Genomic DNA, 14,739 nt, shown 5'->3' on the forward strand with positions numbered 1-14,739 from the left:
TACATACTTATCTCACCATCTGTATCCCTGTGAAGTCCTCCAATTTCTTCAGCCAGGTGCCCTTAACAGTTCTGACAAGAATTTGTTGGAACAGTTTCTGGAAAAGCTGAACAGCTTACAGTGTCCTTTGCGCATGTGCTGTCACCGTTCTCGTGCTCTTGTCACCATGACTCCTAGCTCTGTATAGAGTAAAATGCAGCCCAATGCCTTGCTTTGCTGAACACAGCGCCGAAGCTGCAGAATCGTTTCTCTTTTGAGGTATGATCTGTGATTCTCTCACCGTGGCTCCCTGCTTCATATATCAGCTCATACATTGCAACATTCAGCCCAATGCCTTGCTGTATTAGTGCAGAAGCTGCAGAACTGTTCCTCTTTGAAGACAGAACTCTGTCACTGTGGCTATTATCTCTCGCCCATGCTTGCTCCATACACTGTAGTATAATGCCTAGCTCCACCTTACACTGTGCAGATAGATGGAGAACTGCTCTTCTGGAATAAAGCAGGATTGATTCTGGCACTGTGGATGCTCATTGGTCCTTTGCTTGTACTAAATAGGATCCACAGTGCCAGAGAGAAACAAGACATTGGGTTGTATATTGCAATGTACAGTTCTGGGAGCCGTGGAGAGTCACAGATGCTGCTCATTGGTCAAGAACACTCGCGTACCAGACAGCATGATGACAGGGGATCCAGAAGCCATTATGTGATTGCCACCATTTCAAACAGGAAGTGCACACATTTTTAGCTGTCAATGTGGACATTCAAGTTTAATTTAAAGAGACCCTGTACTGAAAAAAATGTCCCCTGGTGGGTACTTACCTCGGCATGGGGAAGCCTTAGGGTCCCAATGAGGCTTCCCCCTCACCTGTAGCTGCAGGCAGTCCAGCGCTGGCTCCTCCAAAGTCTCTGCAATGCTCGCTCGACAAGCCTGACAAGGCTTGATATATTTACCTTCCCTGGCTCCAGCTGGTGGCGGTGTTGTGGCTCTCAGCACGGAAATAGACGGAAATAGCCGATCTCTGTCAGGTCCGCTCTACTACACAGGTGCAGGAGACTTGCGCCTGCGCAGTAGAGCAGCCTGACAGGGATCGACTATTTCCGCCTATCTCCGAGTGGAGAGCCAATACTGTTCCTGCGCTGGGAAGGTAAATATTTACATCCCTGCTGTTCGGAAGGGCAACGCGAGACCGCCGTGGGACGGAGGACGACAGGGGAAGTCTCAATAGGATCCGGAGGCTTCCCCCACCCGAGGTGAGTACCCCCCAAGGGAACTTTTTTTAGTTACAGTTTTCTTTAAGGCAAACAGACAAACACAATAGAAAATGACTAGAGTATAACTCTTATGTAGGTAATACAAGCAGACGTAACTTCTTTGCATTGGGACACAAGTCAAAATAGAGAGGACTGTACGTCATTTTGAAAAATAAAAAACGCAACCAACAGCTATTCCTGAGCCAAAAGAGCAAAAGAATAGAGAGAGATGGACTTTAATTCACAAACTATTACCGTATGTGGTATAGAAAATAGCTGATTTTATCGAACATTAAGTGAAATGTCAATTCATGCTACTGGAAAAAGGCCCTTAACCCATTAGACCCAATTATAATGCATATAAATCTGTCCTGTTTACTGGTTACAGTGGAAATCAAGGTAAACCCCATTTTTAAATTTAACCTCTGGATAAGCTTGAGAATTGTTAGAATGTTTAATTTGTTTATGATTTTGTAAGTGTCCCTGTTGGCGAGATGTAGCCTCAATTCTTGTTCCCATGGAGGTGAAAGTAGGGTGTATTCCCAAATGTTCATCTGTCACCGAAATAATGGAAACATCTGTTAATGGGGACACTTGTTCTACTGCAAACTGTCAAGCAGGGGCACAGGCAGCACTAAATAGTAAAAACCTGACAGTGGTTCTAACTCTACCAAAGCTCATATAAAAAATAACTAAATAAAAAAACAAAGAATTTAATATCATTTACGTCTGCTTCAAAGTCTTTTAGGGCCATTTCCCAAATATGTTTTAGGATAATGCTTACGATTAGCATAACACATTTGTGCCTCTTTTTCAGGTCCGGTATGGATGTGTAACATACATTTGATGAACAGCAATCCAAACAGCTATATGGGAAAATGTGCAGGGCTGAATTGTAACGCAGCAAACAGCAATGAAACAGACAAATATAAAAGAACCCATAGCAAAGCATGAGCTCATTCTGCATGCTGTCTAACTTGCAGTCTTCTGTATAACTTATTACTTTTTATGGAGTAAGCTGTTTTTTAATTAGTTGCTAAAATGTGATGGGCAGCTTGACTGGTTAGCAATAACAACTAACCAGAGCTCCAACAAGGAAAATTGATTGTCACTCTGAGATACTGTTTTACTATCAGAGTAATATGTTTTGTACCTCTCCAGCTCAGCGATCTTGGTGTCCTTTTCATTCTTCTCATTCTCCATCTCCTTTAGGATGTCCAGCAGCCGATCCACCTCAGCTTGTGACTTGCTGGCGTCCTCCCGACACCTCGCCACCTCCTTCTCCATCTGCTGCACCCGCTCGTTCACCTCTGGGCTGGATTTGCCCTCTTGTGCAGCCTCCTGGGCCTTGGAGAAAAAATAATATACCTTAACAGAGAAGCTAAAAGACATGCCAATTGTCAGCCATAGTTGCTCAAAAACTGTCTTAAAGTGGTATAAAACCCTGACATAATATTCAATAAAAACTGGTTTTCCTACTTTTTATATGCCATACGGTTATATTTGCTTTTGTGCATACAGTGGCTTGCAAAAGTATTTGGCCCCCTTGAAGTTTTCCACATTTTGTCACATTACTGCCACAAACATGAATCCATTTTATTGGAATTCCACGTGAAAGATCAATACAAAGTGGTGTACAGGTGAGAAGTGGAACGGAAATCATACATGATTCCAAACATTTTTTACAAATCAATAAGTGCAAAGTGGGGTGTGCGTAATTATTCAGCCCCCTGAGTCAATACTATGTAGAATCACCTTTTGCTGCAATTACAGCTGCCAGTCTTTTAGGGTATGTCTCTACCTGCTTTGCACATCTAGAGACTGAAATCCTTGCCCATTCTTCTTTGCAAAACAGCTCCAGCTCAGGCAGATTAGATGGGCAGTGTTTGTGAACAGCCGTTTTCAGATCTTGCCACAGATTCTCGATTGGAATTAGATCTGGACTTTGACTGGACCATTCTAACACATGGATATGTTTTGTTTTAAACCATTCCATTGTTGCCCTAGGTTTATGTTTAGGGTCGTTGTCCTGCTAAAAGGTGAACCTCCACCACAATCTCCAGTCTTTTGCAGACTCCAAGAGGTTTTCTTCCAAGATTGCCCTGTATTTGGCTCCATACATCTTCCCATCAACTCTGACCAGCTTCCCTGTTTCTTCTGAAGAGAAGCACCCCCAGAGCATGATGCTGCCACCACCATATTTGACAGTGGGGATGGTGTGTTCTGAGTGATGTGCAGTGTTATTTTACCATCACACATAGCGTTTTGCATTTTGGCCAAAAAGTTCAATTTTGGTTTCATCTGACCAGAGCACCTTCTTCCACATGTTTGCTGTGTCCCCCATATGGCTTGTGGCAACCTGCAAACGGAATTTCCTATGATTTTCTGTTCACAATGCCTTTCTTCTTGCCACTCTTCCATAAAGGCCAACGTTGTGCAGTGCACGACTAATAGCTGCCCTATGGACAGATTCCCCCACCTGAGCTGTAGATCTCTGCAGCTCATCCAGAGTCACCAAGGGCCTCTTGACTGCATTTCTGATCAGCACTCTCCTTGTTCGGCCTGTGAGTTTAGGTGGACGGCCTTGTCTTGGTAGGGTTACAGTTGTGCCATACTCCTTCCATTTCTGAATGATCGCTTGTACAGTTCTCCGTGGAATGTTCAAGTCTTTGGAAATCATTTTTGTAGCCTAAGCCTGCTTTAAATTTCTCAATAACTTTATCCCTGACCTGTCTGGTGTGTTCTTTGGACTTCATGGTGTTGTTGCTTCCAATATTCTCTTAGATAACCTCTGAGGCCATCACAGAGCAGCTTCATACTGATGTTAGATTACACACAAGTGCACTCTATTTAGTCATTAGCACTCATCAGGAAATGTCTATGGGCAACTGACTGCACTCAGACCAAAAGGGGCTGAATAATTACGCACACCCCACTTTGCAGTTATTTATTTAAAAAAAAAATGGAACCATGCATGATTTTTGTTCCACTTCTCATGCGTATACCACTTTATATTGGTCTTTCACGTGGAATTCCAACAAAATTGATTCATGTTTGTGGCAGTAATGTGACAAAATGTGGAAAACTTCAAGGGGGCCGAATACTTTTGCAAGCCACTGTAAGTAGTATTATTCATTTAGAAATTACAAGTTCCCAAAGTACACGTTTATTGCTCTGTGAGCTGACTTTACATTTTATTCATAACATGTTTATTTATCTTTTAATTTAAGCAGAAATACTTTCTGATTGTCTTTCTGTGCTCAGGAGACTGCACAGTCAGAGAATGTGTCACGTTCCTCACTTGATACAATTAAGTAAACACAAGATAACATTATCTACAGTTCAGTTGCGCCCAACTTTCCCAGCAAGTAACTTGTAAAGTCCTGTGTTTAACCCTTTGAATGCTGTTCTAGTAAAAAAAAAATGGTGGTAGTATAAAATATGCTGTAAATAATCTTTTAGAGCAAAGAAGAAATGCTGGGTTTCATTCCGCTTTAATGTTAAATTAGGTTAAAGAAACAACTTCACAAGATAACTTACTTATGTACCAAAGGACAGCTATACGGTATGTTTTTCCTAGAAATTGCATCAAAAACTGGTTTTGATTCCCGTGCCTAAGGACCCATTTCCACTAGCTGCAAATTTGCATTGCATCAAACCTGAAGCCAATGCATATCAATTTAGTATGGTAGTTTCCATTGCATGCAAATTTTCATTTGCGATGCGACCAGGGGAAATTATGGCTGGCATGCTGCAAATATCTGCAACATGCATCTGATTCCCCCAAGCACTCAGACAGCCATATCCATACTTCCGTAAGACAACCAGAAGTCACTGCGGCTAGATGCGATAGCATCCGGCCAGTGGAAACGGGCCCTTAGATGTCCAGATTAAAAACTTTGGCCACTGCAGCCTACTGCCCATCGAATCAACACTGGCAGGTATAAATCGTGATGACACCTTCTGTCTACCTAAGAGACCTAGGGGGTGGATGGGGTTTCTTGTGGCCATGGATGGGGTCTCTTAGAGAAAAGCTTAGAAGATCACAGTCAAAGACAGGCATTGCCAAACTCTACAATATCAGGGGCGCTGCCACTTTGTGCACATTTTCGCTTCTTTAGGCAGACAGGTAATAACAACTGCGGTTTACAACTGTGAGAATAGATTGAAGAGGCACCTGGCCACAGTGGCCAGATCTCTGGATTCTAACACTCTAGGCAGGCGGTCAAATTTAATTTTATATGTACTTGGAGGGAGAAACAGAAAACAGTAGTCTTGTGTGCAAGCAAATTAATTGATTCAAAGATTTTATTTTTTTTAACCCAAATTAACAGGCAGGCAAAATGTAATAGAAATCTACTGTTCCATCTGCTATTGAAAAGTTTTTATCTTTTTAAATAGAACCCGAGGTAGGATTTAACTATGTTAGTGGGGCACAGAGGCTGGTTGTGCACATTAACACCAGCCTCTGTTGCCCCATGGTGTGCCTCCAGGACCCCCCTGCGCACTGCTATACCCTCCGCAGTGCTAGCGACACACAGCGTGTCGCCAGCACAATGTTTACCTATGCGGTGTCAGTCAGCGCCGCTCTCCCGCCTCATCTGTATCGGCGCTACCCGCCCGCGTCCCTTCCCTCCAATCAGCGGGAGGGAAGGGACGCGGGCGGGTATCGCCGATACAGAGGAGGCGGGGGAGCGGCGCTAAGAGACACAGCATAGGTAAACATTGTGCTGGCGACACGCTGTGTGTCGCTAGCACTGCGGAGGGGATAGCGGCGCGCAGGGGGGAGGGGTCCTGGAGGCACCCCATGGGGCAACAGAGGCTGGTGTTAGTGTGCACAACCAGCCTCTGTGCCCCACTAACATAATTTAATCCCATCTCGGGTTCTCTTTAAGTAAAACAAAAGTTAAAGTGAACCTCCGGACTAAAAATCTACTCAGCAGAACTGAAAAGGCTTGGTGTTTCTTTACCAGTTTCACAGCATCAGAACTTTGTTTTTCTTACCAAAGCATCATTTTTAGCTGCATTTTTATCTGAGCTTCACCCATCAAAGAAAAAAAGCCTGGGATTTTTTTCCCTGATGCTGTGCAGAGCATGATGGGATTTCCTATGTTGTTATTCACGTTGCCTAGCAACTGGGAGAGGTGCTCAGGACACAGGACAGTTGGAACTGTGTCTCATGCTCCCCGTCACCTCCTTTCAACCAAAAAGATGGCTGCCATCATAAAATCAAACATTAGCCTGTTCTTTTAAAACAGGGTGGGTAAGAGATTATATTACCTATTTTAATTAACATAACTAATGTAACTTAATGACAGTATGTTTGTTTAGGCTGGAGTTCCTCTTTAACTTAATCATTCTATTGTCAATGTAGCAATCAATTTCCAGAATTCTCAACTGTAGCCCCAATCAATTTTCTTATGAATCTGATCAAACACTTAAAGAGACACTGAAGCGGAAAAAAAAATATGATATAGTGAATTGGTTGTGTACTATGAATAATTACTAGAAGATTAGCAGCAAAGAAAATATTCTCATACTTTTATTTTCAGGTATATAGTGTTTTTTCTAACATTGCATCATTCTATATTATGTGCAGATTACACAACACTCAGCATTCAAAATGAGTCTTTCAGAGCAGTCTGTGAAGTAATGACCTCTCCTCTAGCAGAGGAAAAGTAAACAGTTCACTTACAGTTGAGATAATAAAAGTCAGATAACAGCCCTCTCCAGACTAATGCTGGGAATACACGGTTCGTTTTTGCCTTCGTTTAAACCTTCGATTCGTTCGGTAAACGAATCGAGTGTTGAAAACGTATGTGAAAATAGTCATAATCTCATTATAGTTTCGATTAATAGACCCCAAAAACGAACGACTAGTGATCGAACATGTTTGATATTATCTCTCTTTATCCATCTAATCGAGCCATTGGTAGGCTTGATGGCTGTTCAGATCGATTATATATTCGTTTATGCTAGTCCGTCCCTGTAAAAAGGGAATTTCGTTTCGTTTCTTTGCAGCCTTCGATCATTGGAAAAACGAAACCATCAGAATCGAAAAAAAAAACGAAACCGTGGGTGGTGATATTAACCGTATGACCGATTATTTCGGGATCGAAAAGGACAAAAGGCACAATCGAAACGAAGGTTTAAACGAAGGCAAAAACGAACAGTGTATTCCCAGCATAAGACTTAGTCAGAGAGTTAATGGCTTGTTTGCATAGAGATAACAACTGGAGTTTCTTAACTCTTCATGTACTGGAAACAATTAGACTGATGTATCTGATCTTAATGTTTTATTTCTTAGCTGTTCTACACATACAAATCATAATATTATAATTTTTTTTTCGCTTCAGTGTCTCTTTAAACAGTTTCATAGGATCCTTTGAGTTTCATTGGGTAGCTTTGATCACTTTGTTATCGTTTAGAAAAACTCTGAACATACTTTTTCTATAAAGCTGAATAATAGTCTTCTGAAGCTGCAAGTGGCAGTTAACATGCAAATTAGTGGACTTGGGGCCTATTCACATGGCATCCGATTGGTAGAGTGTATTAATGCTTCGCATGGACCCTTTTACACCTGTCCATACCGCTTTAGTGCGCTGTGCCACAACGCAACTTGGCATATTCATCTAGGATAACATATATACGCTAACATAACATATACATCTAGGATCTAGGATAACATATACGCTATAGCAGCATAGAGGGTGATATAGCGGCTGGGAACGCGGAAAATCAGCCGCGTTCCCAGCCTGTCGGCGGCTGTCGCCGAACCCGCAAGTAGCCGCCGGCGGGGACAGGACGATCAGAGCGGGGCTGCGAGGGCACCATCCAGCTTCGGGGGGCTGAGGGATGCCCCGGGTGAGTAAATATCATTTTTTATTTTTGACTTAAGTTTTCCTTTAAAGTCCTACCCCATAGATCCACATTAATCCATGCCATGCACTGATGAGGATCAACCAATCTGAATCATTCTGTACGCATGTTGGATTATTGTGACTCTGTACAATTAACAAGCTGACATTTCATTCCAGCGGTTCTGGCGGTGTGGCTAGCTTACAGAGACAACAAAGGATGATTTGCATATTCAGCAGTGATGCATTGTGGGAGACCATCATATGCTCACTCCAATTTGAATAATCGCAAATCCCTTCTGTTTTAAGAGGGCAAACTTTTTTTTGTTTTGTTTTGAAACCAATGCATTGGAGAATTGCACCATAGTAAACTGGCGGTTAGACTATGTTCCAAGCAGGTTCAGGTGGTGGGATACCACAGTATGCAACCATACCACCAAGTGAGTACACAGTGACCCACTACAGAGGACTTCTATAAATATTATTTTGAAGGCTGTAGTGCTCTGCTTCCAATACTTTGAGGTTTCTAAAGCAGAAGAAAAATGCAGACGAGGTGTTTTCATTACATTGTCTGTCTGCTCATTCTATGTGTGTACGTCAGACTAAACGGATGTAAAAAAAAAAATGTTCCAACTATAAATGCTTCTATGTGTGTGAATGATAAAACGCTAACGAATGGCCCCTACCCCCATTTAAGTAGGAGATGTCAGTTTAAGAAAGCAGTACAGGTTTTAGGCTAAAAACATTTTATCTCCGACAAACCTGACATCCGGCATACTGCAAGACAACAAGAACAATTCGCCTACCTGTCCCCAAAATTATTTTAGGTAATAATTAGCAAATGTTTGTTTAGACAAGGCACCGCCTCATTCACCTAGTATGTCGCTGCTGACACTGAAGCTCTGTCCCTGTCTGCCAGGACTGAGGTCACATCAACAGGACAAGTCTGGGAGGCCAAAAACCACATTGGACTAATGACAGGGTGACACAGATTACCGGACACACCCAGGAAATGGAGCCCACAGGAGAACGTGAACAGAAGCATAACGCTCACAGCTAAACATAGACACGCCAGGCCTGAGGAACTGAAAGTCCCAGTATTCTTTACATTAGGCAGAAAGACTTACTAAGTAAAAACAGCATGTACACATAGCAGTTATGCAAAGGCAAAAGGTAGACACAGGGTGTACTCATTAAGCACTTTACTGGGGAACACCTGGACACCAGCTCATTTAAACCATCTAATCTGTGGTGTGAGACCCCCAGAACACATCTTCCCAAGTAGTAAGGGATGTGTAGACCAAGTTCCGTTGAAATCGATCAATTTCGAATGATGGTGTCACAAACATACATACATACATATGTACACATGCTGAAACCAGGAAAATTAAGATAAAAGTGGGTATCCGGAATAAGGCAGGGCATTCTGCTATATATATATCTCATTACATTACCTCTTTAATAGACAAGCCAGAACTAGGGCAAATTAGAATCTTGGCAGACATTTTTGCATATTCAAAATATAAAATGTGAAAGATTTGGAAAGGAAAGGGAGCCATTCATAATGGGCGCAATGGGTCGAAACTTAGCACAGAGGTAAAACCTTAAGAGATAGAAGAAATCATTTTGTTGCTTATTTTGTAGGCCTATTAGTTGTAGATGAACTGATGCAAGGTGAAAGTGACACAGCCCCTACAGACTTGATGAATAGCACTAAGTGACTGTGGCACGTTTCTACATTTCACAACAAATGGAGGGGTTTGGGCAGGGTGGGGTTACATCATGCGAATGTGACAATGTGCAGGAACACGCACGCTGGTGTCCATGCAGATGGGACTTACCGCTTTCCCGGTGTGCGGTAACCCATCAGAATGCTGAGACAGGGAAAGAAACATGGTAAAGTCAAACAGGAAATGGGGGAAGATAAAAATTAAAGTAACAAAGGTAAAAGATAATTCATAGGAAAAAAACTGATTCTGTGGGGCACCATTACAAATTCTTATACCCATCCTGACAATTACAAAGTGAGGACACCTGAAAAACCTGCGCAAATGCCACAAGAATGTAAAGTCTTAAACCTAACTGTCCCGGCCAATCTCTGGAATGTGACTATAATGGTGAAAATCTGTATCTGAAATATGGGTTGGAGAGTTTGCGTTTTGCATCATAACTGGTTGTTTACATTTGTGCTTAGGAATCAATACTGTGATTGGCAATACAAATCTTGGAGGGGATACTATACAGCATTAGGACAGATTCAATGCTAGGAACACACATTGAGAATTTGTCAGATTTACTGTCAGATCGATTATTTGACAGGTTTGATCTGATTTCCGATCGATTTTCCATAGAAGTAGAAATTTCAACGCGTCTTCCTAGCATTAGAATTAGTGATTCAGACTTTCACAACTAACAATCTGTGTCCTGGGGCAGAATAGTACCCAGATATAGCATTTATGGTTAGAGTTCTCGAATGAGGAAGGTAAAAAAATAAAAATAAGAATAAGCATTGTGAATGGCAGATGCTGAGTGAAGCCTCACACATTTTGTGCAGTTTTCTCACCTTCCTCAGCTGGTTCTCCAGCTTCAGAAACTCTTCTTTCCTTTGCTCCAGCGCTATTTCCAGACTCTTCAGCCTAGAATCCTTCTTAAGTCCAGAAGAGGCCAAGGTGGAGGCGTGTTCCTTCAGGTCCAAAAGAGAGGACTGCAGAGAGGAATAAAAGATTACAAAGAAATTCTGCTAAACACGGTTCTCATTTGACCGGACTAAAATAATGTCTAATAAACCTGATGCCACTTCAAAAATTCCCCACCCCAGTGAAAGCCATATACAAAAATCATGAGGACCAATTACTCGAAGTCCAGCTTGCGCCTCTGTAATTGTTTCAAATCACAGAGCAAAAGGAGAAGGGCTAGTTTCCAATTTGGACAGGGAATCGTAGCCTATTGAAAACAATAGGCTGCTTTCGAATTCACATGGGGAGAAAAAAAAGTAGTGCCTGCATACATTTTTCGAACAACGCATCCAAATCCCCATAGCCGTGCATGTCAAGGCTAGAGGGGTTCGGATGCATAATCGCATCAGCACAAGTGCCAGCGTCTGTTAGAGACAGATGACAGCACAAGTGGAAACCTGGCCTTACTATACACATGAACAATTAAAATATCTACCTTCAGTTTTCAATGGCGCTTTAAGTTGTTTCAGATGTAGTAAGCTGCATTTCCATTGGAAAAAAGTAGCAGCAGGTGTATTATAGATTTAAAAGACAACGAAGCGTAAACAAATTATGATATAAGAATTGGTTGTGTAGTACGGATAATTACTAGGAGATTAGTAGCAAAGAAAATATTGTCATATTTTTATTTTCAGTTATATAGTGTTTTTATAACATTGCATCATTTTCTAATATTTGCAGTTTACACACTACTAAGCATTCTAAATGTTTTTACAGAGCAGTCTTGTGAACTCTCTCAGTCCTCTGTAGAGAAAAAGAAAATACAGTGACTGAAAGTTGAGATAACAAGCTTCAGAAGACAGAGCTCTCTGCGAGTTTGAAAGTCGTGGAGCTCAATGGCTTTTTTGCATAGATAAAAACTGGAGTTTCTTAACTCTTCCTGTACTGGAAACAATATTAAGACTTATGTCTGCACTCCAAAAGTTTTATTTTTTAGCTGTACTACACATACAAATCATTGAATCATTATTTTTTTTCCGCTTCAGTGTCTCTTTAATTGCTGTTACTAATCTAATCTTGTGTGGTTAGAGGCAATGAGGGACTCTCAGGAGCAGGCATCTGCTTCTAGCAGAAAAATAATAAACAAGTACCAATGATTAAAAAAAAAAAAAAAGTGTTAGGCAATGAAAAAGCAGCTGTAGCTACACTTAGAGGAAATCTTTAGGGTCATCACTAGTTCATGACAGACATCCAGACAGCAAGCATGCTGCCCATATTAATTGAAGGTTTATGCTATGTACACACCATACAATTTACTGGCAGATTTACCTACCAGATCGATTACTTCAACATGTCCGATCTGAATTTTGATCGATTTTTTTTTATCGTTATTCCGATTGATTTTCGTTCAGTTCTATGAAATTTGATCGAAAAAACTATTTAAAAAAACGATAGGAAAGTCGATCGGAATTCAGATCGACATGTTAAAAATAATCGATCTATCAGAAAAATGTATGGTGTGTACCTAGCATTTTAGTCCAACCAAACCCAAATCGGAAAAAGGCAAATTCTAATATCAGTTTGATAAGTGAATATAAACAGAAACAGCATACAGAATCAAAGTAGTGAACACAATACCTATTTCATAAGGAATATGTGCTTCCCAAGATGCTTTGCAGCTCCCTTCCATTCCCCTCTGCATGCAACTGGTTGCTGGGCCGATCAAAAGTAACCATATGATACTCAAAGCAGGAATATGAAAAGATGTCAGACTACAGTTCCTAACATATCCACATTAATTACAAAACAGGTTCTTTGGCGGAAGGTGCACACTTGTAGTTCACAGGAAGTAGGTGGTGAGCAATCATAAGACCTTCTCTGCTCAGAGGAAACTTAGGCTCTAGAGCTTTTAGGTTTATATAGACAGGTGCAAAGCTGCAGGCAAGCAAAGCTAAATAACAGATTTTTGAATATTAAAGTTTTACTTTAGTTTACCCTATTCTATTCTACTCTATTCTATTCCTTTAAAGCAGTGCTGTCCAACTTCACGGGTATCAAAGGCCAAATTTTTTTCTGACTACATGGTGGAGGGCAGACTTTGCCTCCCCCAACTCCGCCCTTCCACCAACTCCACCCTCACCCCAGACTCTACTCCAACTGTCAACCCCAGTATAAGTAGCCAAGTATAGGTGCCCAATACAGGTAGCCAAGTACAGGTGCTCAGTGCAGGCAGCCAAGTATAGGCGCTTAGTACAGGTAGCTCAGGATAGGTGGCCCAGGATTGGTAGCTCAGGACAAGGCCCAGGATAGGTAGCTCAAGATAAGGCCCAGGATAGGTAGCTTAGGATAAGGCCCAGGATAGGTAGCTCAGGATAAGGCCCAGGATAGGTAGCTCAGTATAAGGCCCAGGATAGGTAGCTCAGTATAAGGACCAGGATAGGTAGCTCAGTATAAGACCCAGGATAGGTAGCTCAGTATAAGGACCAGGATAGGTATTTAAAGGGATACTGTAGGGGGGTCGGGGGAAAATGAGTTGAACTTACCCGGGGCTTCTAATGGTCCCCCGCAGACATCCTGTGTTGGCGCAGCCACTCCCCAATGCTCCGTCCCCACCTCCGGTTCACTTCTGGAATTTCTGACTTTAAAGTCAGAAAACCACTGCGCCTGCGTTGCCGTGTCCTCTATCCCGCTGATGTCATCAAGAGCGCACAGCGCAGGCCCAGTATGGTCTGTGTCTGCGCAGTACACTCCTGGTGACATCAGCGGGAGCGAGGACACGGCAACGCAGGGGCAGTGGTTTTCTGACTTTAAAGTCAGAAATTCCAGAAGTGAACCGGAGGCGGGGCCGGAGCATTGGGGAGTGGCTGCGCCAACACAGGATGTCTGCGGGGGACCATTAGAAGCCCCGGGTAAGTTCAGCTCATTTTCCCCTGACCCCCCTACAGTATCCCTTTAAAGGGGAACTGAAGAGAGAGGTGTATGGAGGCTGCCATGTTGATTTCCTTTTAAGCAATACCAGTTGCCTGGCAGCCCTGCTGATCCTCTGCCTCTAATACTATTAGACATAGCCCCTGAACAAGCATGCAGCAGATCAGGTGTTTCAGACTTTAAAGTCAGAACTGACAAGACTAGCTGCATGCTAGTTTCTGGTGTTATGCATACTACTGCAGAGAAATAGACCAGCAGGACTGCCAGGCATCTGGTATTGATTAAAAGGAAATAAATATGGCAGCCTCCATATACCTCTTACTTCAGTTCCCCTTATAAGTGCTCATTATAGTATTAACTTACCTCACTCCAGTGGTGGGGTCTGTGGCTTCCCCTCCTTCAGCCACAGCTCTTCTGATAAGCAGCCAGGGTGGACAAGCAAGTCACGGAGAGCGTGGCGTTACGATAACAAACGTGGCCGCGTAACATCAAATTTTGCTGCCGCACTGCTCTTGACCAATCAGGGAAGGGATGGGGAGTGGAGATGCGTGGCTGAACGGAAGAGAGCCTCTTCCCTTCAGCCGTGCATTTCCACTCCCCATCCCTTCCCTGATTGGCTGCTAGCAGCAGAAACAGTTCCCGGCAGCAAAATTTGATGGGATGCAGCTTAGCGGGCGCGATGTAACAATACCGATGAAAAAGACGAAGAGGTAGAAATACCAGGTGGGCCACGGAAAGACCTCTGGCGGGCCGCCAGTTGGACACCGCTCCTTTAAAGTGACCCTGAGAAGAGAGGGCATAAAAGTTTTATACATACCTGGGGCTTCCTCCAGCCCCCTCCGCACAGATCTCTCCCTCGCCGTGGTCTAAATCCTCCTACATTCTCCCAAAGCCCCATTTTTCGTGGCCAGCCGGGCGTACTGCACGTGCCTGCCCTGCTCCCGTTGCTGGGTGTGTTCTACTACTGCACAGGCGCAGAACACTACCAGCCACAGGGAGCAAGACAGGAACCGCAGAGAAAGCCCTGC

At 42.8% G+C, this 14,739-nt stretch overlaps 1 protein-coding gene across 13 annotated transcripts in view; it reads right to left on the reverse strand.

Annotated features, from left to right (window-relative positions):
* ERC1 (ELKS/RAB6-interacting/CAST family member 1) overlaps window positions 1–14,739 on the reverse strand; it is a 393,540-nt gene that overhangs the window by 195,047 nt on the left and 183,754 nt on the right. For 8 of the 13 annotated variants that reach the window (XM_068277245.1, XM_068277242.1, XM_068277244.1 and 5 more), the window contains 3 exons: window positions 10,672–10,812; window positions 9,950–9,982; window positions 2,405–2,598 (listed from right to left, as the gene is read on the reverse strand). In XM_068277245.1, coding sequence (XP_068133346.1) covers window positions 2,405–2,598; window positions 9,950–9,982; window positions 10,672–10,812 — 368 coding nt within the window. The remainder of the gene's footprint in view (window positions 1–2,404; window positions 2,599–9,949; window positions 9,983–10,671; window positions 10,813–14,739) is intronic. The other 5 variants (XM_068277243.1, XM_068277241.1, XM_068277253.1 and 2 more) reach the window with 1 other exon arrangement.

This window comes from Hyperolius riggenbachi, chromosome 3, assembly GCF_040937935.1.
Source record: "Hyperolius riggenbachi isolate aHypRig1 chromosome 3, aHypRig1.pri, whole genome shotgun sequence".
Lineage (NCBI taxonomy): Eukaryota > Metazoa > Chordata > Amphibia > Anura > Hyperoliidae > Hyperolius > Hyperolius riggenbachi.